Consider the following 22,189-nt stretch of genomic DNA (forward strand, 5'->3'; position numbering starts at 1 on the left):
ACATGGGACTCAATCCCAGGTCTCCAGGATCAGGCCCTGGGCTGAAGGTGGCACTAAACCACTGAGCCACTCGGGCCGCCCTTTTTTTGGCTTTATCACAGTTCTTGACATCAGGTAGCATTAGTTATCTAATTCTGTCTTTTCCAAAGTTGTTTTGGCTATTCTAGGTCCTTTACATTTCCATTGGAAATTGTTTTTTAGGTGTCTTAATTAATTAATTAACTTAAATTCAGTTAATTAACATACAGTATATTATTAGTTTCAAAGGTAGAGTTCAGTGATTCATCAGTCTTACATAATACCCAGTGCTCATTACATCATGTGCCCTCCTTAACCTCCATCACCCAGTAATCCATCCTCCCCCCACTCCCCTCTATCAACCCTCAATTTGTTGCTTAATATTAAGAGTCTCTTATGGTTTGTCTCCTTTCTGATTTCATCTTGTTTTATTTTTCCCTCCCTTCCCCCATGATTCTGTTTTGTTTCTTAAATTCTACATATGAGTGAGATCATATGGTAATTATCTTTCTCTGATTGACTTATTTCATTTAGCATAATACCCTCTCCACCCATGTTGTTGAAAATAGCAAGACGACTTCTTCTTCTTCTTCTTCTTCTTCTTCTTCTTCTTCTTCTTCGATTTTATTTATTTATTCATGAGAATACACAGAGAGGAGAGAGAGAGAGAGGCAGAGACACAGTGAGAGGGAGAAGCAGGCTCCATGCAGGGAGCCTGACATGGGACTGGATCCCAGGTCTCCAGGATCACGCCCCGGGCTGTAGGCAGTGCTAAACCGCTGAGCCACCGGGACTGCCCAGCAAGACTTCTTTTTTTGATGGCTGAGTAATATTCTTGAGTGTGTGCATGTCTCTGTGTCTATGTGTGTGTGTATGTATGTGTATGTGTGTGTGTGTATCACATCTTCTTTGTTTATTCCTCTGTTGATGGACATCTGGGCCCTTTCCATAGTTTGGCTATTGTAGACATTGCTGCTACTATTAACCTTGGGGTACAAGTGCCCCTTAAGATAACTACATTTGTATCTTTGGGGTAAATACTTAGTAGTGCAATTCCTGGGTCAGCTCTATTTTCAACTTTTTGAAGAACCTCCATATTGTTTTCCAGAGTGTCTGCCCTAGCTTACATTCCCATCAAGAGTGTAAGAAGGCTCCCTTTCTCTGCATCCTTGCCAACATCTTTCATTTCCTGACTTGTTCATTTTAGCCATTCTGATTAGTGTGTATCTCATTGTGTATTTTGCTGATGCTGAATGATATTGAGTATTTTTTCATGTGTCTGTGCCATTTGTATGTTTTCTTTGGAGAAATGTCTGTTCATGTCTTCTGCCCATTTCTTGATTGGATTATTTGTCCTTGGGTTTTGAGTTTGTGATCGAGGGGCCTGGATCGAGTCCTGCATTGGGCTCCCTGCAAGGAGCCTGCTTCTCCCTCTGTCATGGTCTCTGCCTCTCTGTATCTCTCATGAATAAATAAATAAAATCTTTTTTCAAAAAAAGAAAGAAAATTGTAGAACACTGATGAAAGAAATTGAGGAAGACAAAAAGAAATGGAAAAATGTTCCATGCTCATGGATTGGAAGAACAAATACTGTTAAAATGTTTCTGCTACCTAGAGCAGTCTGTACATTCAGTGCAATCCTTATCAAAATACCATCAACATTTTTCACAGAGCTGGAACAGATAATCATAAAATTTGCATGGAATCAGGAAAGACCCTGAATAGCTAGAGGAATATGAAAAAGAAAACCAGAGCTGGTAGCATCACAATTCTGGGTGTCAAGCTATATTACAAAGCTGTAGTCATCAAGACAGTGTGGTATTGGCACAAAATCAGACATATAGATCAACGGAACAGAATAGAGATTCTAATTGAAATTTTAAATTCAGATCTACAATTTCTACCAAAAACAAAGCAAAACTAAAACTCTGGCATTTGGGTTGGAATTGCAATGAATCTATATATTTATTCACAGAAAGTTAATTTGGAGAACTGACATAATGTGTACCTTTCTATTAATTTAGGTCTTCTTTATTTTTTTCAGCAATATTTTGTAGTTAAGTATATGTCTTTCATATTGTTTGACAATTATCCTTATTATTCTTGATGCTATTGTAAATGTTATTTTATTTCTGATTGTTCACTACTACTATGTAGAAATGCAGTTGATTTTTAAAGAGATTTTATTTATTTATGAGAGAGAGAGAGAGAGAACACACACATAAGCAGGGGAAGCAGCAGACAGAGGGAGAAGAAGTAGATTCCTCGCTGAGCAGATTGCCCAATGCAGGGCTTGACCCAAGGACTCTGGGATCATGACCTGAGCCAAAGGCAATGTTTAACCAACTGAACCATGCAGGTGCCCCAAAATACAGTTGATTTTTGTATGTTGATCACATATTCTACAACCTTAGTAAGCTCACATATTAGTTCTAAACACTTTTTTTTTAGTTTCCATTAGATTTTTTTACATTGACAGTCATATTAGGTGATAGGGTTAGTTTTATCCCTTACAGTTGATACATTTACCATTCCTTCCTCCCTCCCTCTACCTGATTGCTCAGGCTAGAAGCTGTAGTACAGTAGAATAGAAGTGGTGATAGTAGACCTGTCTTGTTCTTTTTTTTTTTTTTTTTTCCACTGTGTACAAAAGGTTTAATTTTGACAAAGGGGTTAAGAGGCTGGGCTGACCCTTCTACAACCAGTGGTTGGGAAGAGTGCTCCGGGGATACTGCCCACCCCACAGCTCCTGTCTTCAGACTCCATTCTACAATGGGGCCTGATCCTGCCCTTTGCAACCGTGCCGCGATCCCTGGTGAGGACCCCCCATAACTATCCCCATAAAAGGGCTCAGGCGTCCATCTTCACGAAAACCTTGGGGCGAGAAAAGATCTTGATGGCTTTCTCTACCTGTGCCAGCTTCCGGTCCAGCTCAGCACTATGGCCCTGGGCCTTCAGCCCTCGGCCCCAGCAGGCAGCAGCACTAGCTCACGTAGCAACTGGCTCTGGCTCTGGAGCAGATTGCTCAGTGTCTCTAGCCGCTGGTTCTCCGGCATGCGAGTGTGGCCAGGGGGCATGGCAGGGTCCGGCTGACTATGCTGGCGGGCCTCAGCCTCCCGTCGCCACAGATCTCTGCGTTCCAACAAGTAATGGGGCACATGGCCCTTCTGCGTGGCGTTGTAGTGCTCTTGGGCTTGCCGTTGCTGCTCTAGCACTTGTGCCAGGACCTGCAGTGAGCGGGAATGCCCCCGGGGGGCCCTCTTGGCAGCGCGGGCATTGTGGCTAATGAAGTCCACACCCAGGCTTGGCCCCTTAGCACTGGGGCCTGCTGGGGTTAGTTGAGGACTGGGGACACGAGGGGGTGGGAGCCCAGGGCCGCAGCGGGAGTGTGCCCGCAGGAAGTGGGCAGGCTCTGTTCCAGATGCAGGTCTGGGCTCCTGCAGCTGGGCCTTGACCCGGGACTCCACTTTATCATATTTGGGCGAGCGCCATAGAGCCTTCAGGGGCCTGGGCTGGCCCTGCTCCCGGCTGTGCTCCTGCTCCGGGAAACGCCTCTGGATCTCCCTGATCCGCTTCAGGTTCTCCTTCTCATGGTCTTTAGGGTCCTTCCTCTTGGGAGAGGCTCCTGGGCCTAGGGAGATGCCCCTGAGCTGCAGCAGCATGCCCCCGACGCCACTCCGGCCACGCTCCAGAATCTCTCTGGCTCCGGGATTCATGCGCGGGCCGCGCGGAGGGGTGGCGTCCAAGTCAAGGTCCGATGTCAGCAGGTGCAGCTTCAGCGCGTTTCCCTCAAGGCGACCTAGGGCCGAGGCCGGCCGCCGGTAGTAGTCAGGGCAGAGCGTAGGGTCTGGAGGGATGGGCCCCGAGATGCGGGGCGGGCCGTCGCACATACCGCCTTCGCTGCCCTGCAACGGTGCGCCGAGGCCTGCTGGGCGCCGCGGTTCCGGGCCCTGTCCGCGTCCTCAGCCCCGCGCCTCCTCCCTGGTGCGGGGTCGGGATCCTGACCCCGACGGTGCCCTCCGTTCCCGCTGCCCGCCAGCGCTCGCCGCCCGCTGCCAGCCTACTTCCCTGCCCGGGTCACGACCCCTTCGCCGCCACACGCGGGGGGCGTTTTGCCGCCGGCTGCTGCAACCCCACGGGCTTGCTGTTGCCAGGTAACAATAGTTTTCGTCCCTCTGTCTTGTTCTTGATCTTAGCAGTAAAGCATTCAATTTTTCAGCATAAAGTATAATATAGGTTTTGTGTAGATACTTTTATCATGTTAAGAGAATTCACTTTTACTTCAAGCATACTTCCTTTAAAAAAAAATGATTTATTTATTCATGAGAGACACACAGAGAGAGGCAGAAACATAGGCCGAGGGAAAAGCAGACTCCCTATGGGGAGCCTAATATGGAACTTGGTCCTAGGATCCCAGGATCACAACCTGAGCCAAAGGCAGAAGCTCAGCCAACCAGTGAGCTACCCAAGTGTCCTTTGTGTACTTACAGTTTTTAACAGAAATGATGCTGAATTTTGTCAAATGCTTTTTCTGCTTCTATTAAAATGATCATATCATTTTTCTTTTTTAGTTATATTTTCTTATGTAAAGGTTTTTATATGATGAGTTACATCGTATTTGTTGTTGCTTTTCAAATGTAAACAAACCCTGTATTCCTGGGATAAATTCCTCTTGGCCATTTTATATTATTAGCCTTTTACTATACTGTTGAATTCAGTTTGCTGAAAAACATTTTAAAATAATTTTTGCGGGGCACCTGGGTGGCTCAGTCAGTTAAGCATCTGCCTTTGGCTTGGGTTATGACTTCAGGGCTCTTGTTTGGCAGGAGGTCTGCTTGTCCCTCTCCCTCTGCCCCTCACTCCTACGTGCGCGCTCTCTCTCTAAGATAAATAAGCAATAAAATATATTTAAAAATTTTTTTTTTGCCACTGTGTTCATGTGTTCTTTGCCAGGTTTTGGTATCAGGGATATACCAGCCTCATAGGATGAAGTTGGGAAGTACTTTGTCCCTTTCAATTTTTGGAAGATTTTGTGTAGAATTATTATTACTATTATTGATTCCTTAAATGTTTAGTAGAATTCACCAGTAAAGTCATCTGAGACTGTAGTTTTCTTCATGGAAAGGTTTTTAACTATAATTCCAATTTCTCTAATAAATATGAGTTATTTGGGTTTTTTGTTTTTTCATGAGTGAGCTCAGGTCATTTGCATTATTTAGAGAATGTGTCTATTTCATCTCATTGTCAAGTTTATTTGCACAAAGTTATTCATAATATTCCTTCATAATCCTTTTAATATTTATAATCTCTAATGATGTCATATCTTATTCCTGATACTGGCAATTTGTGTCTTTTTTTTGTGATAAATCTGGCTGAAAGTTAATCAAGTTTTTTGATCATTATCGTTTTCTATTGTGTGTGTTCTCTGTTTTGTTGATTTTTGTTTTGATCTGATCCCTATTATTGCCTTTTTTAATTTACTTTGAATTTAGTTTTCTTTTTTATCTAATTCTTAAGTAGATGTGACGATCATTGAGACCTTATTTTCTACTTTAAGTACCATATATAACTTTCTCCTGAAGTCCTGATTTAGTAGCAACCTACAAATTCTGAAAGGTGGTCTTTTCGTTCTCATTTAGTTCCACATACCTTATAATTTCCTTTTGATTTCTTCTTCGACCCATGAGTTGTTTTGAAATGTGTTAGTTTCCAAGTATCGTAGATTTTCCAGAGATCTGTTTTTGATTTCTAATTTAATTCTCTTGTGATATGGGAATGTGCTTCTTATGATTTGAAGCCTCTTAAATTTATTGCAACTTATTTTATGGCCCAGGATATACTCTGTCTTGACAAATGTTCCAAGTATGCTTGAAAAGAATGTGTATTGCTGCTATTGTATAGAGTGTTATATAAACATCAGTTAGGTCAAGTTGGTTGATAGTATTTTTCAAATCTTCTACATCTTTACTTTTTTTTTGTCTATTCTATCAATTATGGAGAAAGATTTTGAAATTTTTGAGTAGAGGAAATTTGTCTCATTTATTTATTTATTCATTTATTGCAATTCTGTTAGATTTGCTTTATGTATTTTGAAGATCTTTACTTAGGACACAAATATTTAGGATTTTATGCCCCCTTGATGAATTGGCCCGTATATCATAAAATGTCATTTTTGTTAATATTCTTTGTTCTGCAATCTACATGATATTAATTTAACTATGCCAGCCTTGTTTTGATTAATGTTAACATAAGATATAGTTTCCTAGTCCTTTTCCTTTTAACATCTTTGAAACTTTGTAATTAAAGGGTTTCTTGTAGGTAGCATGTAATTGAGTCTTATATTTATTTATTCATCCAGTCATTCAATCATGTATGTATGTATTTATTTATGAATGAGAGGTAGAGAAAGTAGGGAGGAGCAGAGTGGGAAAGAGAAGAAGAGGGAAAGACTTTCTAGCAGACTTTATGCTGAGTGCAGAGCCTAATGTAGGGCTTGATCCCATGACCTTGAGATCGTGACCTGAGCTGAAACCAAGAGTTGGACTCTCAACTGACTGAACCATCAAGGTGCCCCAAGTCTTGCTTTTTTATCCAGGCACAATGCCTCTGCCATTTAATGTGATTATTAATATATTTAGGATTGAGTATATTATTTTGTTCTTTGTGTTACATTCATTTCATTGGTCTTTTCTTGTCCTTTATTTTCTGCTTTCTTTTAGATTATTTTTCTTGGGTATTTCATTTTATTTATTTTGTTGGATTATTATTTCTAACTTTTATTTTTTCATTTTTGGGGCTTATACATCTTTATCTTATGGCACATTTAGCTTAACATACTCTACTATATCACTTTTCCTGTGATATGTGAACCATATAATACCACTGTACTCTTCCATTTTCCCCCTCTGACTTGTGCAGTTGTTGACATCCATTTTACTTTTTTTTTTTTTAGTTTTCATTTTAAGTAACTTCTACATCCAAGTGGGGCTCAAACTCACAGTCCCAAGATCAAGAGTCACATGCTCCACTGACTGAGCCAGCTAGGTGCCCCCATTTTAATTTTCTATATACTTTAAACCCCATACTACAGTGTTATTTTGCTAATAAGAGATTTAAATAATACAAAAAAATCTTTTGTATTTACCTATGTAGTTACCACTGATAGTGGTCTTCATTGTTTTGTATAGATCCATAGTTTCACCTGGTATTATTTTTTGTCCATTATTTTTTCAAGTAATTTTTTCTGTTCGTCCTCTACACTGCCTTGATTCTGATTACTTATATGATAGGCTGTTTGAAGTTGTCCCAGAACTCACTGATGTTCATTTTATTTTGGAGGATTTTCTTTTCTTTTCTCTTTCTTTTCTTTTCTTTTCTTTTCTTTTCTTTTCTTTTCTTTTCTTTTCTTTTCTTTTCTTTTCTCTTTTCTTTTCTTTTCTTTTCTTTTCTTTTCTTTCTTTCTTTTCTTTCTTTTCTTTTTTCTTTTTTCTTTTCTCTCTTCTTTTTCTTTTTCTTTTTTTTCTTTTTCTTTTTCTTTCTCTTTTCTCTTTTCTTCTCTTTTCTCTTTTCTCTTTTCTTTCTTTCCTCTATACCCAACACAGGGCTTAAACTCACACCTTGAGACCAAGAGTTATATACTCTTCCGACTAAGCCAGTTGGGAATTTCTCTGTATTTCACTTTAGATTATTTTTATTCCTGTCAAATCAAGTTTACTAATCTTTCCTTCTGTAACATTTATTATGTTTGGAATCCTATCCAGTATATTTTTTAACTCATTGTGATTTTCCTTTTTAGAAGTTTGAGTCTTTTATATTTTTCATGTTTCCATTTAACTTTTTCAACATGTGACAGTTACAACTTTCTGTCTTTTCTGCTCATTCTAATATCTCTGTCAGTCCTAGGTCAGTTTTGTTTGATTATTCTCCTTGTTAAGGGTTTTGTTTCCCTCTTTGCATACCTGTTAATGTTTAATAGGATGCCTGACATCATGAATTTTATCTTATTGGGTGGTAGATATTTTAAATCCTCTTGAGCTCCTGAGATACAGTTAAATTTCTTGTAAACAATTTGATCTTTTTAGGTATCGCTTTTATGATTTGTTATGTGAATTCTGAGCAGATCTAGCTCAGGACTAATTATTTCCACTACAGTGGCAAGACTTTTCTGTGTACTCTATCCAAGCTCTTGAGAATTATGAATTTTTCCAGTCTGGATAATGGGAATGGGCACTTCTCCGAGTCATGCTTAAGCAGCGGGCATTGTTTTTTTCTAAACTTTGCAGATGGCTGTCCTGCCATCCTCAGGTAATTTCTTTAGACACATGCACTGATCACTACCCTGCTGACCCTGCTGACTTCTTAAGAGGAGCTCTACAGACTTCCCCCATTCTTTCTCTGTGCAGCTCCCTCCTCTTTGGTGTTCTGTCTCCAGAGAGTCTCTGCTCTGTCTCATCTAGGGAGTCCTCTCAGCTCTACCTTTGTATCCTTCTTCCAATACCATGGCCTATAAATTCTCTCAAGACAGAATGCAGGGCCAATAGTCGAGCTCACATTGTTTCCTCCTTTCAGGGATTTTTGTCCTTTATTACCTTATATTCAGTGTCTTGCAAACTATTATTTCATATATTTTGTCCAGCTTTTTAAGGTATTTCAGTCTTCAGGGTAATCTCGGCCAAAAAATGAGAGTCCTCTTTCTTTATTAATTTTATATTCATTTATTTTATTGTATTCCATCATTTTCATGGTAGTTTTTTAGTTGACACTCTTCAGTTTTCCAGGTTATATGATCATGTATTGGGAAATAATAATTTTACCTTCCATTGTTTGTTTGTTTGTTTATTTATTTATTTAAGATTTTTTTTAATTATTTATAAGAGACACACAGAGAGAGAGGGTCAGAGACACAGGCAGAAGGAGAAGCAGGTCCCATGTAGAGAGCCTGACATGGGACTCGATCTGGTATCTCCAGAATCAGGTCCTGGGCTGAAGGCAGCGCTAAACTGCAGAGCCACCAGGGCTGCCTGTTTTTATCTTTAATTTCTTTCTTTGTGATTGCTTCTGCTAATTAGTGTCTAATAAATGATATCAATGGTAATGGGACTCATTATATAATTTATTTAATGAGTTCCATTACCATTGATATTATTTAAGAATGGGTGTTGAATTATGTCCTATATTTTAAATTATGGAGTTAATTTTATTGTGTTTCTGATTATATCTATTAATGTGATTAATTAATAGGTTTCTGTTACTATTTTGATCTTTGATCTGTTTTAAAATATATAAACCTGTTTTTTTCTCTTTCTCCTTATTGTTTTCCCTTTAGGATTTTTTTATTTTTTAAGATTTTATTTATTTATTCATGGGAGACACACAGAGAGAGGCAAAGACCTATGAAGAGGAAAAAGCAGGTTCCTCATGGGGGAGCCTGGTGCGGGACTTGAACCTGGGCCCTGGGATCACACCCTGGACGGAAGGCAGGCACTCAACTGCTGAGCAACCCAGGCGTCCCTCTTTAGGATCTTTTCTTACTCTTTTATATATTGAAACTTTGTGATGATTTGCTAAAATTAATGAGTTTTAAAAAGCATTAATTAGGGCAGCCAAGGTGGCTCAGAGGTATAGCGCTGCCTTCAGCCCAGAGTGTGATCCTGGAGACCCCAGATTGAGTCCCATGTCGGGCTCCCTGCATGGAGCCTGCTTCTCCCTCTGCCTGTCTCCCTCTGCCTGTGTCTCTGGCTCTCTCTCTCCTCTCTGAGTAATAAAATCTTTTTTAAAAAATAAAAAGCATTAATTAATTATGATAGGCATTGAAAAATGTAGTCTTGTCCTAAGGTTCTGGCCTTTTTTTTTTTTTTTTTTTTAAGATTTTATTTATCTATTCATGAAAGATACAGAGAGAGGAAGAGACATAGGCAGAGGGAGAAGCAGCCTCCCTGTGGGGACCCTGATGCGGGACTCCATCCCAGGACCCTGGGATCATGACCTGAGCCAAAGGCAGACCCTCAACCACTGAGCCACCCAAGAGCCCCAGGTTCTGGCCTTTTTGTAAAGAAGAGGGTTGTATTGTTTTTTGTTTTGTTTTGTTTTGGGGGTATTTTTTATAAATTTTTCCTTTGGATGTATTCTTTTTAAATTTCCTGTTACCCAGGAATTAGAACTCCTGCAGTGATCCAATTTCCTTCTCTCTCATTTTCCATTTGTTTGTCCCTTTTGAACACCGACTAGTGTTATGGTTTCTTTATTTTAAAATTTTATTATATTTCTCTTGCTTTGTAAATGTTTTCTGATATATAAGCTCCTCTGCTTAATGTTTTGATCGCTTTTTTTTTAAATTATTTATTTATTTATGATAGTCACACAGAGAGAGAGAGAGAGAGAGAGAGGCAGAGACACAGGCAGAGGGAGAAGCAGGCTCCATGCACTGGGAGCCCGACGTGGGATTCGATCCTGCGTCTCCAGGATCGCGCCCTGGGCCAAAGGCAGGTGCCAAACCGCTGTGCCACCCAGGGATCCCTTAGATCGCTTTTTTATTCTCCAATGTTTGAAATTTTCTGTGTCTCATTACATTCTTTATGGTCTCTTTATGCATTTAAATAGGGGCTCTTTTTTTGTTTTGGTGTTGCCTATTTGGTGACATGCATACATACCTGGTACCTCCCATTCATTATCTTTTCCAGCAATTTGTAGTGAAAACCAGTTTTCCAGCTTCCAAATTCTTAACATTTTAAACCTTTTATCTCCTTTCACATTACTTTGCTGTTTGTATTTTTTATTACAATTTTATTTTATTTTATGTATTTATTTTAAAGGTTTTATTTATTTATTTATTTATTCATGAGAGACTCAGAGAGAGAGGCAGAGACATAGGCAGAGGGAGATGCAGAACTCTATCCCAGGATCCCAAGATCGTACCCTGAGCTGAAGGCGGATATTCAACCAACCACTAGCAATGTCTATCAGTTCTAACTTTACAACCTTGAAGTATCATTTGTTTCCAGGTTATGCTAAGGTCTGAAAGAAAACTGGAGGGAAACAAAGACCGATAACATCCTGAAAAGGAATCCCCATGTATGAAAACAATATTAATTGTCAATTTATATAGTATTTTCTTTTATAATATCACTCTAAATAGCTGGGTTTCCTCAGTGACTTAAAAAAAGGAGGACAAAATGATGGCCAGTCCGTTATGGCAGTCAGTTCTAAACAGTTTAGATTTTGCACCTGTGATAGCATTTTTTTTCCTGTTTGCCAGTAAAGACACTGGGGAGAACAAAATCCTGATTTTATCCTGTTTGTTTAATGCTTATCATTTTGCTTACTATCTTTAGTGAGTACTATCTTTTACTAGTCTGTTTCCAGCTGTCTAAACATTTTCTCACATTCCTGTCAGAAATGTTACTGGAGCTCAGGTTCAAGAATTGTAGTGTCCATTCCCTCATTGTTTATAACTTCTTCAGTACACTCATTTAAGATTTGAATATTGTATTTTAATCCAAATCCTATGAGGAATACTTCTCATTAAACAGTGGGATCATCTCTTCATACTCCAAATTCCATTATTACTTAATCTTATGATAAAGTAAATTTGGAAAGTAGACATTTTAACTGGAGATTAAATTTCTTTTAATTTAAAGCGTTTGAAAATTGAAACCTTGAAAACCCTTTAAAATTCTTGAAATTTAAAATCCTTTGAGAAAACATTTTTGTAAACTCAATTGTGTGAGCTATTTTTTATTTTCTGAATATTTGCATACTCATTTGAATATTTCATTTCATTCATTTGAAATCTCCTATGAAATGTATGGTTTTTTTATTTTTAGGGGAAGAGGTTCAGAGAGAGAGAAGGAGAGAGAGAATTTTAAGCAGGCCCATTCCCAGCGCAGAGCCCAAGACGGGGCTTGATCTCACAGCCCTGAGATCATGACCTGAGCTGAAATCAAGAGTCTGACACTTGACTAAGTCGCCCACATGCCCCTATTTAAATGCATAATATAAAATAAATTCCTCTATTGCTGTAATTTCATGTGTGAAATAAGAGATCTCATGTATAACCAGTGTCTAGTGGACTATTTTGACAGCTTCCTTGTGCAAAATTTAGTAAAAAATCTGACCAGGCCTGCCATAACTCACCACTACTATCTTAATTGTGGTCATATTAAGTACTTATTGATCTGAAAAGCGATCCTTGGAATTTCTCAGAAGTTTTATTGTTAATACTTTTTGTCTTATCAGAATTTAATGGAATTCCTTTTATAATGTAAACAATGAACCCATTTTAAGTAACTAAACTTTACTTAACTACCCAAACTTTAATATTCTCCTTCTGGATGTTTTGTATTTATTATTATCTGTTAAAGGAAGAAATTTTCTTATAAGCTTTACTTTTTAAAAGAGACATTGATTAATTTTTTAAATTATAGTTCCCAGTAAGTTGTAAATTTTTAGATGTGGATGAAGGTCTTGGAAATATTCAGATGTGGATGAAGGTCTTTTTCAGAGAACCTTCTATAATATTTCACTTTTGAGAGATTATTCAAATTAATCACAATAATACTATGGATGTTTTTGGTTATTCTATAATATTTTTATTATATTCAGTATATGTATATATATATATATAGTATTTGGAAAAAGTGGACACAGTAAAAGTTGCTTTTTCTAGTTTTAAGCTGCAAAATATTTGTTCATTTAAGTGATAGACCTACTTGCTTATGAAAGTTATTTGTGAACTCTGTTCTATGACTGGTATCTTTGAATTGAGAAGTCATTATATTTGATAGAATTAGAAATAACATAAAAAGATTTAGCTTAATCCTCATTGAAAACCTATAGTTTCGTTTAAGTTTTGCAAAAATATGTAGTTATTCTGTAGTGAATAGGTTTTAATGCCATTTGCCAAGCCTAATGAACGGCTAATAATGAATTACAGAACTCCAAGAGAATGGTATTATTTGTTATTAATTCATAGAACATATTTGTTTGGTCAGAAGAGTTGTTTGTTGAGCAAATGGAATCCATCCATGATTCAGGCTCAGATGTCTCTTTCTTGATTGTGAACTCATTTTAGAATATGATGTACCTGAGCACCTGGGTGGTTCAATCAGTTAACCATCTGCTTTCAGCTCAGATCCTGATCCCAAGGTTTTAGGATTGGAGCCCCACATCAGGCTCCCTTTTCAGTGGGGGAGTTTGCCCCTTCCTCTCCCTCCATTCCTCCCCTAGCTGTGCTCTCCTATTCACTCTCTCTCTCTCTCAAATAAATAAAATCTTTAAAAAAAAATGTACATAATTCTGGACAGAAGTTTGTTGAGAAAGAATAAGAAGGTTTTTTTTTTTATTTTAAAGATTTTATTTATTTATTCATGAGAATACACAGAGAGGCAGAGACACAGGCGGAGGGAGAAGCAGGCTCCATGCTGGGAGCCTGACATGGGACTAGATTCACGGTCTCCAGGATCACGCCCTGGGCTGAAGGTGGCGCTAAACCACTGAGCCACCTGGGCTGCCCAAGTTAAGAAGGTTTTGAAAGACACCTCTTAGTTTTGATGTAACCTGATTAAAACTCCCTAGTTCTACCAAGAATTATCTCTTTCTGCTATTCAAGTAGCTTAAGCCAATGTTAGTTAAATGTTAATACTTATTTCACTAAAATAGCAGGTCTCATGCTTTTGGGTCTCACACTTTATACTGTTACAAATTATTGAGTATCCCCAAAGAGTTTTGTTTATGTAGTTTATTCATTTATGCATTAGAAATTATAACTAGGAAATTTAAAATGATTCATTTAAAAGAAGAATAAGCCTTCACATATTAAATAGTATATTTTTTTATGAAGAAAGAACTGTAGTTTCCAAAACAAAAAATAGGGAAAACAGTGGTATTATTTTATATTTTTGGAAATATCATTGATATTAGCTTACTAAAAGACAACTGGATTCTCTTACCCACCTTTTTTTTTTTTTTTTTTAAAGATTTTATTTATTTATTCATGATAGAGAGAGAGAGAGGCAGAGACACAGGCAGAGGGAGAAGCAGGCTTCATGCCAGGAGCCCGACATGGGACTCGATCCTAGGACTTCAGGATCGGGCCCTGGGCCAAAGGCAGGCGCCAAACCACTGAGCCACCCAGAGATCCCCTCATACCCACCTTTACATCAAGCTCTTGCAATAAGTTGTTTTGATTAAAGTATAGTAAGAAAATCAGGTCTCACAAATATATATTTGGCGAAAAGAGGAATATTTTAATAACTTTTTCAGGGATCCCTGGGTGGCACAGCGGTTTGGCGCCTGCCTTTGGCCCAGGGTGCGATCCTGGAGACCCGGGATCGAATCCCACATCGGGCTCCTGGTGCATGGAGCCTGCTTCTCCCTCTGCCTGTGTCTCTGCCTCTCTCTCTCTCTCTCTCTGTGACTATCATAAATAAATAAAAAATTTAAAAAAAATAACTTTTTCAGATAATTATGGAAATTCTTATTTGAATATCATTGTATCAAAACTCAAGTGGTAATTTCTTAAAAATTAGTTGTAATATGAAATCTGTAAGCGTATCAATGAACTTTTCATACTGTTACATTTTTTTTTCGTACTGTTACATTAAAGTCTGTCGGTATACTTAACACTTTGAATGGGTTTTTAATCTATGCATGATTTTATAACATACATTGGTCATTTTGCAAATATGGAATCAATGAGTTATGCAGATCTTCAAATATTGATACATATTAATATATAATATTTTAAATATTATACTAGTTAATGTTATTGTCACATTCATCAGAAATACAAAAGCTAGGAGTCTCATGATTGTGCTTGAACGCTCATTTATCATTGGTAACACATAGTCTCTCAGATCCTTATCTTAAAATGATAGGCTTACTTTGTTTTGAGAAAATGTCTGCTAAATACATAAGTCTGTATATTTGTCTATCATTTATTCTTTCTAGTAAAAATGGTGTTCTTGAAAAAAAAAGGCAGCTAGTTTAACTCATAACTTAAATAATTACACAAGCAGCTTTTCTCTGAACAACTGTAATGCTTCTAATATGCAGCAAGAGTGCTTTATATGTATTATTTGAAACAATATTTAAAAAGTTATATACTCAAGGGTCAAGTTATAATGAAATTAAACTATGTATTGCTTCTTTAAAGACATTTTAAACTGAAACTGATTTTCTTTTTTTAATTGCAAACATGCAACTGTGTGAAGAATACAATGACTACAAGTATAATTTGGCGCTTGCTGCATTCATTTCTGTTAAGGTGCCAGCAGTGCTAACTGCCATGACTTTAGCACTGTCAATGTAAATGTCAACAAGGTGAAAGAAACCATTAATTCTTAGTATTATTATAAAAATAATTTTTACCACTGGGACTTCTGTGGCTTTTATGCACCACTCTTTGAGGCTTGCTATTCTAAAATTTAAAATACTTATCACGGCCACAAGCACTTGGATAGATAATTGTTGAGGAGAATGTGTTATGTGTTTATGAGAAACGTACACATAAAGAAAATGACAAGTCAACTTTTCTGTACCAGATTAGTAGAATAGCTAATAAGTTCAAGGGAAATATATAAGAAAATGTTGTTGTTATTATAATAAATATGTATAAAATGGTTTTGGAACACAGGAAAGGAACTTCTTGATTGTTGAGTGTAGAAGGTGCTGGAGATACTAGGAAGTTACAGAGAAGTATTCAAAGAATAAATGATACTCAAGTACTCAATAAATATTTGTTGAATAGCTATTTCAAAATAAAATGTAAAGAAACATGTTTTCACTTACTTGCTAATTAGTGTATTTTAAGCTTTTTATGCCATTTTAAAAAATTCTGGTGAAATCTACTTATGAAAAAAGAGTCTGGTAGAATTTCTATTTTGGTAGAGAAGCTTTGAACATGATTACTGTCTCTCTCCAAATGTAAGAAATTATCCAGATCTCCCTTTCTGATGTCTCATTAGACTCAGTCAAGGAGGCAATGAGACAATGAAAGGAGGGGCAAGGGCAGGTTTTGGAAGAAACAGAAGGAGAAAGAAAATGTTATAGATATGATGACAGTAGCTAAAGTTGGATCATATGGGGTAATGTTTACTTCACTGGATTATATGCCAGGGGCTATTCTCAGCACTTTGCATGTGTTAATTTATGTAGACTTCCCAAGCACACTAGCAGGTGGTTAATGGTCTATCTTTTATAGACAAGGAAACTGAGGTACTGAAGGATTAAATAAATTGCTCAAGGTTACAAGTTATTGAGCAGAATAACAGAAGATAATCTGGTACAGAGAGCTGCTGTATTGGTGAGCTCATTTCTATTTTTGTTCCATCTCTTGAACAATACTACTAATCAAGATATCTTATTTTCTTCAGATTTTTGAAAATGGACTTCACTTTTTACAGCATACACACACACACACACACACACACACAGACACTAGGAAGAGCAGTTTTAGATACACAGCAAAAGTGAGCAGAAACTAAGAGTTCCTATATACTCCCGGTTCCCAAAACACACGGCCTCCCACACTATCAATATCCCAGCCACAGTGGTACATTTGTTAACAATTGATGAACCTCCCTTGGTTGACATATCATTATTACTCAAAGTCCATAATGTACATTAACATTCACTCTTGGGGGCAGCCCCGGTGGCTCAGCGGTTTAGCACCGCCTTCAGCCTAGGGCATGATCTTGGAGACCTAGGATCGAGTCCCATGTCGGGCTCCCTACATGGAGCCTGTTTCTCCCTCTGCCTGTGTCTCTGCCTCTCTCTCTCTCTCTCTCTGTGTCTCTCATGAATGAATAAATAAATAAAATTTATAAAAAAAAAAAAACATTCACTCTTGGTGTTATACATTCTGTAGGTTTTGACAAACGTAGAACGGCATGTATCGACCATTATATAGTATTATACAATTATACCATATTGTGCATATAGTATTTATTATATAGGTTCCATGCCCTGAAAATCCTCTGTATTTTGCCTGTTCATGTCTCTGCAATGCCCTCAGTTTCAGATAACCATTAATCTTTTTGCTGTTTCCATAGTTTCTCATTTCTCAGAATGTCATGTAGTTGGAACTACACCACGTGAAACCCTTTTGGATTGAAGTCTTTCATTTAGTAATATGCATATAAGGTTCTTCCATGCCTTTTCATGGCTTGATAGTTTGTTTCTTTTTAGCACTAAATAATATTCCATTATCTTAAATGTGCCACAGTTTATCCATTCACCTACTGAAGAACATCTTGGTTGCTTCCAAGTTTTGGCAATTATGAATAAAGCTGCTATAAACATCCATGTACAAGTTTTGTGTGAACATATGTTTTTAACTCCTTTGGGTAAATACCAAGGAACAGAATTGCTGGATTGTATACTAAGAATATGCTTAGTTTTGTAAGAAACTATCATACTATCTTCCAGCATGGTTGTCTGTTTTGCATTCCTACAGTAATGAATGATAATTCCTGTTATTCACCATCTTTGTTAGCATTTGGCATTGCCAATATTTTGGATTTTGGCCATTCTAATAGACAATGTGACAATATCTCGTTTTAATTTGCAATTCTGTAATGACATAAGATGTTGAACGTCTTATCATATGCTTATTTTTTTTCTGTGTATCTTCTTTAGTGAGGTATCTGTTAAGATCTTTTGCCTGTTTTCTTCAGTGTTATGTTGGCTCTTCTGGATCTTTTTTCCCTCCATCTAAACTATAAAATTAGTTTATCATTATCCACAAAGTAAGTTGCTGAGATGTTGATTGGGATTGCACTGAACTATATAGATCACATTTGGAAGAACTGATACTTGACAATATTTAATCTTCCTGTTCATGAATATAGAATATTTCTCTCTCTATTTACTTCTTCTTTGAGTACTTTTATTAAAGTTTTATAGTTTTCCTTGGGTAGATTTTATAGAAATTTTGTTAAATTTAAACTAAGTATTTAAGGTTAAATACTTGGGGAAGGTTCTAATGTAAATAGTAATATATTTTTAATTTTAAACAACAGTTCTTGTTGGTATGTAGGAAAGCAGTTGAGTTTTATATATGAACCTTGTATCCTCGAACCTTGCTATAATTGTTTATTACTTTCAAGAGTCTTTTTTGTTGATCCCTTCAGATTTTCTACATAGACAATCATGTCATTTGTGAACAGACAGTTATATTTTTTTCTTTGCAATCCATATACCTTTTATTTCCTTTTGGGGGGATTGTCTAATTGCAATTTTGAAGAGTTGTGGTGATAGGGGACATCGTTGCTTTGTTATTACCTTAGTGAGAAAACTTGTAGCTTCTTAATCATTAAGTATGGCATTAGGTGTAGGATTTTAGTAAATGTTCTCTATCAAGTTAAGGAACTTCCACTCTATTCTTAGTTTTCTGAGAGTTTTTATCATGAATGGGTGTTGGATTTTCTCAGATACTTTCTCTGCATGCATTGATATGGTCCTGTGATTTTTTAAATCTGTCTTCTTGATGTGTTTAATGTACTTTCAGATGTTGAACCAGCCTTGTGTACCTGCAGTAAATCCTACTTGGTTGTAGTTTATAATTCTTTTCATACATTGTTGGATTCAACTTGTAAATATTTTGTTGAGGGTTTATGCATCCTCTCAGGAGGGAAATTGGTCTGTGGTTTTCTTATGATTTTTTACCTACATTTGCTGTTAGAGTAATGCTGGCTTCATAGAATGAATCAGGAAGCATTTCCTTGGCTTCTGTCTTCTGGAAGAGATTTTAGAGAATCATATAATTTCTTCATTAAATGTTTAGTAAATTTACCAGTGAACTTTCTATTTTGGAAGTTTATTAATTATTGATTCAATTTATTTAGTAGATATAGACCTGCTCAGATGGTGTGTTTGTACTTGTATCAGTTTTTAAAAATATTTCATTTATTCATAAGAGAGAGAGAGAGTGAGAGAGAGAGAAGCAGAGGGAGAAGCAGGCTCCATGCAGGGAGCCTGATGTGGGACTTGATCTTGGGTCTCCAGATCAGGTCCTGGGCAGAAGGTGGTGATAAACCACTGAGCCACCCAGGCTGCCCCATTCTTGTATCAGTTTTATCAGATTGTGTCTTTCAAGAAATTGATCCATTTCATCTAGTCTGCCAGATTTGTAGGCATAGAGTTGTTTAGAGTATTCCTTTATTATCTTTTAATGTCCTTGGGATCTGTAGTGATGTCCCCTCTTTCATTTCTGATATTAGTAATTTGTATCTTTTTTTCCCCTTAGTTAACTGGTTAGAGGCTTGTTGATTTTACTGATCTTTTCAAAGAATTAGCTATGGTTTTTAAGAAAATTTTCTCTGTTGATTTTTCATTATCTATTTCATTGATTTCTGCTCTAATTTTTATTATTTCTTTTTATCTGCTTACTTGGTATTTAATTTGCTTTTCTTTTTCTAGTTTCCTGGGATAGAAGCTTAGATTATTGATTTTAGATCTTTCTTCTTTTCTAATATATGCATTCAATATTATAAATTTTCCTTTAAGCACTGCTTTTGCTGAATCCCAAAAGTGTTAATAAAGTGTATTTTAATTTCTATTTAGTTCAAAATATTTTTCACATTTCTTTTGAGATTTTATCTTTGACTCATGTATTATTTAGCAGTGTATTGTTTAATCTCCAAGTATATGGGGACTTTTTCAGCTATCTTTCTGTTACTAATTCAGGTCTGTTTAGTCTAAGGGCATATGTTGTATGATTTCTAGTCTTTAAAATACATTAAAGTGTATGATATAGCCTATAATGTGGTATATCTTGATGAACAAGATACCTTTTTCATTGTATTGAAGACTTAGATTAATGAAGGAATTGTAAAATAATTCTATTTTCTGTCAATGATAGATACTTAGCACTTTATCTTCAACTCATTTCATGATTTGTTCTAAAGGGGGAAGTTGGGATCCCTGGGTGGCACAGCGGTTTGGCGCCTGCCTTTGGCCCAGGGCGTGATCCTGGAGACCCTGGATGAATCCCACATCGGGCTCCTGGTGCATGGAGCCTGCTTCTCCCTCTGCCTATGTCTCTGTCTCTCTCTCTCTCTCTCTCTCTCTGTGTGACTATCATAAATAAATAAAAATTTTTGAAAAAAAAAATAAAGGGGGAAGTTTTTCATTTATGATGATTCGTTTCTATGTATGCCAATCTGTATCTCAGAATGAGTGGCACCTGTGGGTAATCTTAGACTGTCTTTATAAAATGTATATGTACATTAAAGAAAGTATTCTACATTAGAAATCTGTACTTAAATATATATATATACAAAATATATATTTATATAATGGGTTAGGTAATATATCACATTAGGTGGAAATTTTTTTTTTTACAATGGAGGGATATTTAACATTTCACAAAAATTTATAAGTAATAAATTTTCATTATACTTTTAAAATGTGATAATTTTTTTCTATCCCATTTAGTTTTGTCAGCCTGGCGGGTGGCAGCTGTCCAAAGAGAGAAAGCAGCCAACATTTTTTGTGGTGGTCCTGACAGATATTGACTCAGATCGACATTACTGCTCGTGCCTAACCTTCTATGAAGCAGAAATCAATCTTCAGGTATAGTAACTTTTCTAGCCAAAGTACAAAAGAACAACATTTAGGAATCCTTTTTTTAAATGCCATATTTGTTTTTGTTAGAACTGTGAGTTTAAGTTCTTTGGACTACTTTAAAAAGGCTGAGGTACTATACTGTTGGAGAAGACAGGAAGAAAGTAAACTTTGTTTTATTTTAATATTGATCGTAATCTGAATATTTCTAAGAAATATTTATGAATTGGTTTATTAGGAAGATTTGTGTACTCTCATGGAAAAATTAACTTTCTGTCAGTCCTTTTCCTGAGAAGTCTTTCACAGAATAGAGAGCATTTAATCAGAATGCTTATAAATCACCTATCACAGTGCTTGATAATATTTTTTAAGTACTCAACTAAATGTCAACTCTGGTGGGAATATCAACATGGCAGGACTGAAATTCATAGAACCATAGAAATGAAAAATACTAGGTTGCAAAAAGTATTTGTTGGGGTTCTTAGTTTCAGACAACTGAATCTACTTTCTTTAATTTATGCATAAAAGGATTTATGATAAGGTATTGGGCAGTTTATGTAATTTCATGGGTGAGGGGTGAGCAGGGAACTAATTTTGGGTACTAGGAACTGCCTAACTTGGGTCTGTTTTAGGAGAAACCATACTTTTTCTGCCTTTGACCACTTGGCAGTTTGAGTTTGAGTACAGTTTGAGTACACTTTGAGTACTAGACAATATAACCTTTACATGTTGCCCCAAAAAATCTAACTTCTCATGTGCAACCTGTCTCACTATCTTACATTGGTGACTTTGGCTTTATATATCATATGGGTTGTTTCCTTGTGGAAGTCAGATTGCATGTAGGTCACACCCCCCTGGAAAGGAATCAGAAAAACTTTGTTGTTGTTGTTGTTATACATTTGTTTGTTTTGCTTTGAAAACTCTATAACAAGAAGGAAACTATAAAAGACTTTGGAGGAGGTTGAGTAAGCCAATCTGCATTATCTGCAGTACTTTCTGCTACATGCAGATGAAAAGTATCACTGCCAGAGTGAAAGATTGGCTTGCTTTCCAAAATGGCCTCACAAAGAAGCATTTGTTGTTTGGGCTACTTTAATTAAACTCCAATATCTGAATTTTCTGGATGCAGAAATCTCAATTTGCAGTACAAGAGGAGATAAATCACGTTTCTTGACACAGATTTACATTATCCAGATTCACCAGACTGATGTATTAAAACCAGCATGCTAGTTTATTAATTTACAGTGATAAATCAAAAGGCTACATAGAACAAAATATTCATCATCTGTATTACCAATACATTCTTTGTTGTCAGATCTTTGTGGGAAGCCATATTAAAACCTGAAGGGAAAAAAAAACCTGAAGCATTTTATTTGTGGGATTGAACTAAAAATATTTTATGTCAGATATTTAATGCCTAATAGACTAACATAGCCCATTGTTTCTTTTTTAAATTGGGGATTATATCCTTAATGGGGACAAAAACTTAGAAGTAGATGACAATAGCCATTTCTATCCTGGATAATGTTTGAGTGGAGTTGCCAAGAAATAACTAATCAAATTCTCATTTTTGATCAATTCAAGCAAAAGTGTTCTACAGCCAAGATCC

General features: G+C 36.6%; 1 protein-coding gene and 1 pseudogene across 3 annotated transcripts in view; one reads left to right on the top strand and one right to left on the bottom strand.

Moving 5' to 3' along the window:
* Positions 1-22,189, top strand: part of SBF2 (SET binding factor 2) — a 453,884-nt gene that overhangs the window by 175,356 nt on the left and 256,339 nt on the right. For all 3 annotated transcript variants that reach the window (XM_072794105.1, XM_072794106.1, XM_072794107.1), the window contains exon 3: positions 20,452-20,589. In XM_072794105.1, coding sequence (XP_072650206.1) covers positions 20,452-20,589 — 138 coding nt within the window. The remainder of the gene's footprint in view (positions 1-20,451; positions 20,590-22,189) is intronic.
* On the bottom strand, positions 2,651-4,001 carry LOC140614805 (enkurin domain-containing protein 1 pseudogene; annotated as a pseudogene).

Source organism: Canis lupus, chromosome 23, assembly GCF_048164855.1.
Source record: "Canis lupus baileyi chromosome 23, mCanLup2.hap1, whole genome shotgun sequence".
Taxonomy (NCBI): domain Eukaryota; kingdom Metazoa; phylum Chordata; class Mammalia; order Carnivora; family Canidae; genus Canis; species Canis lupus.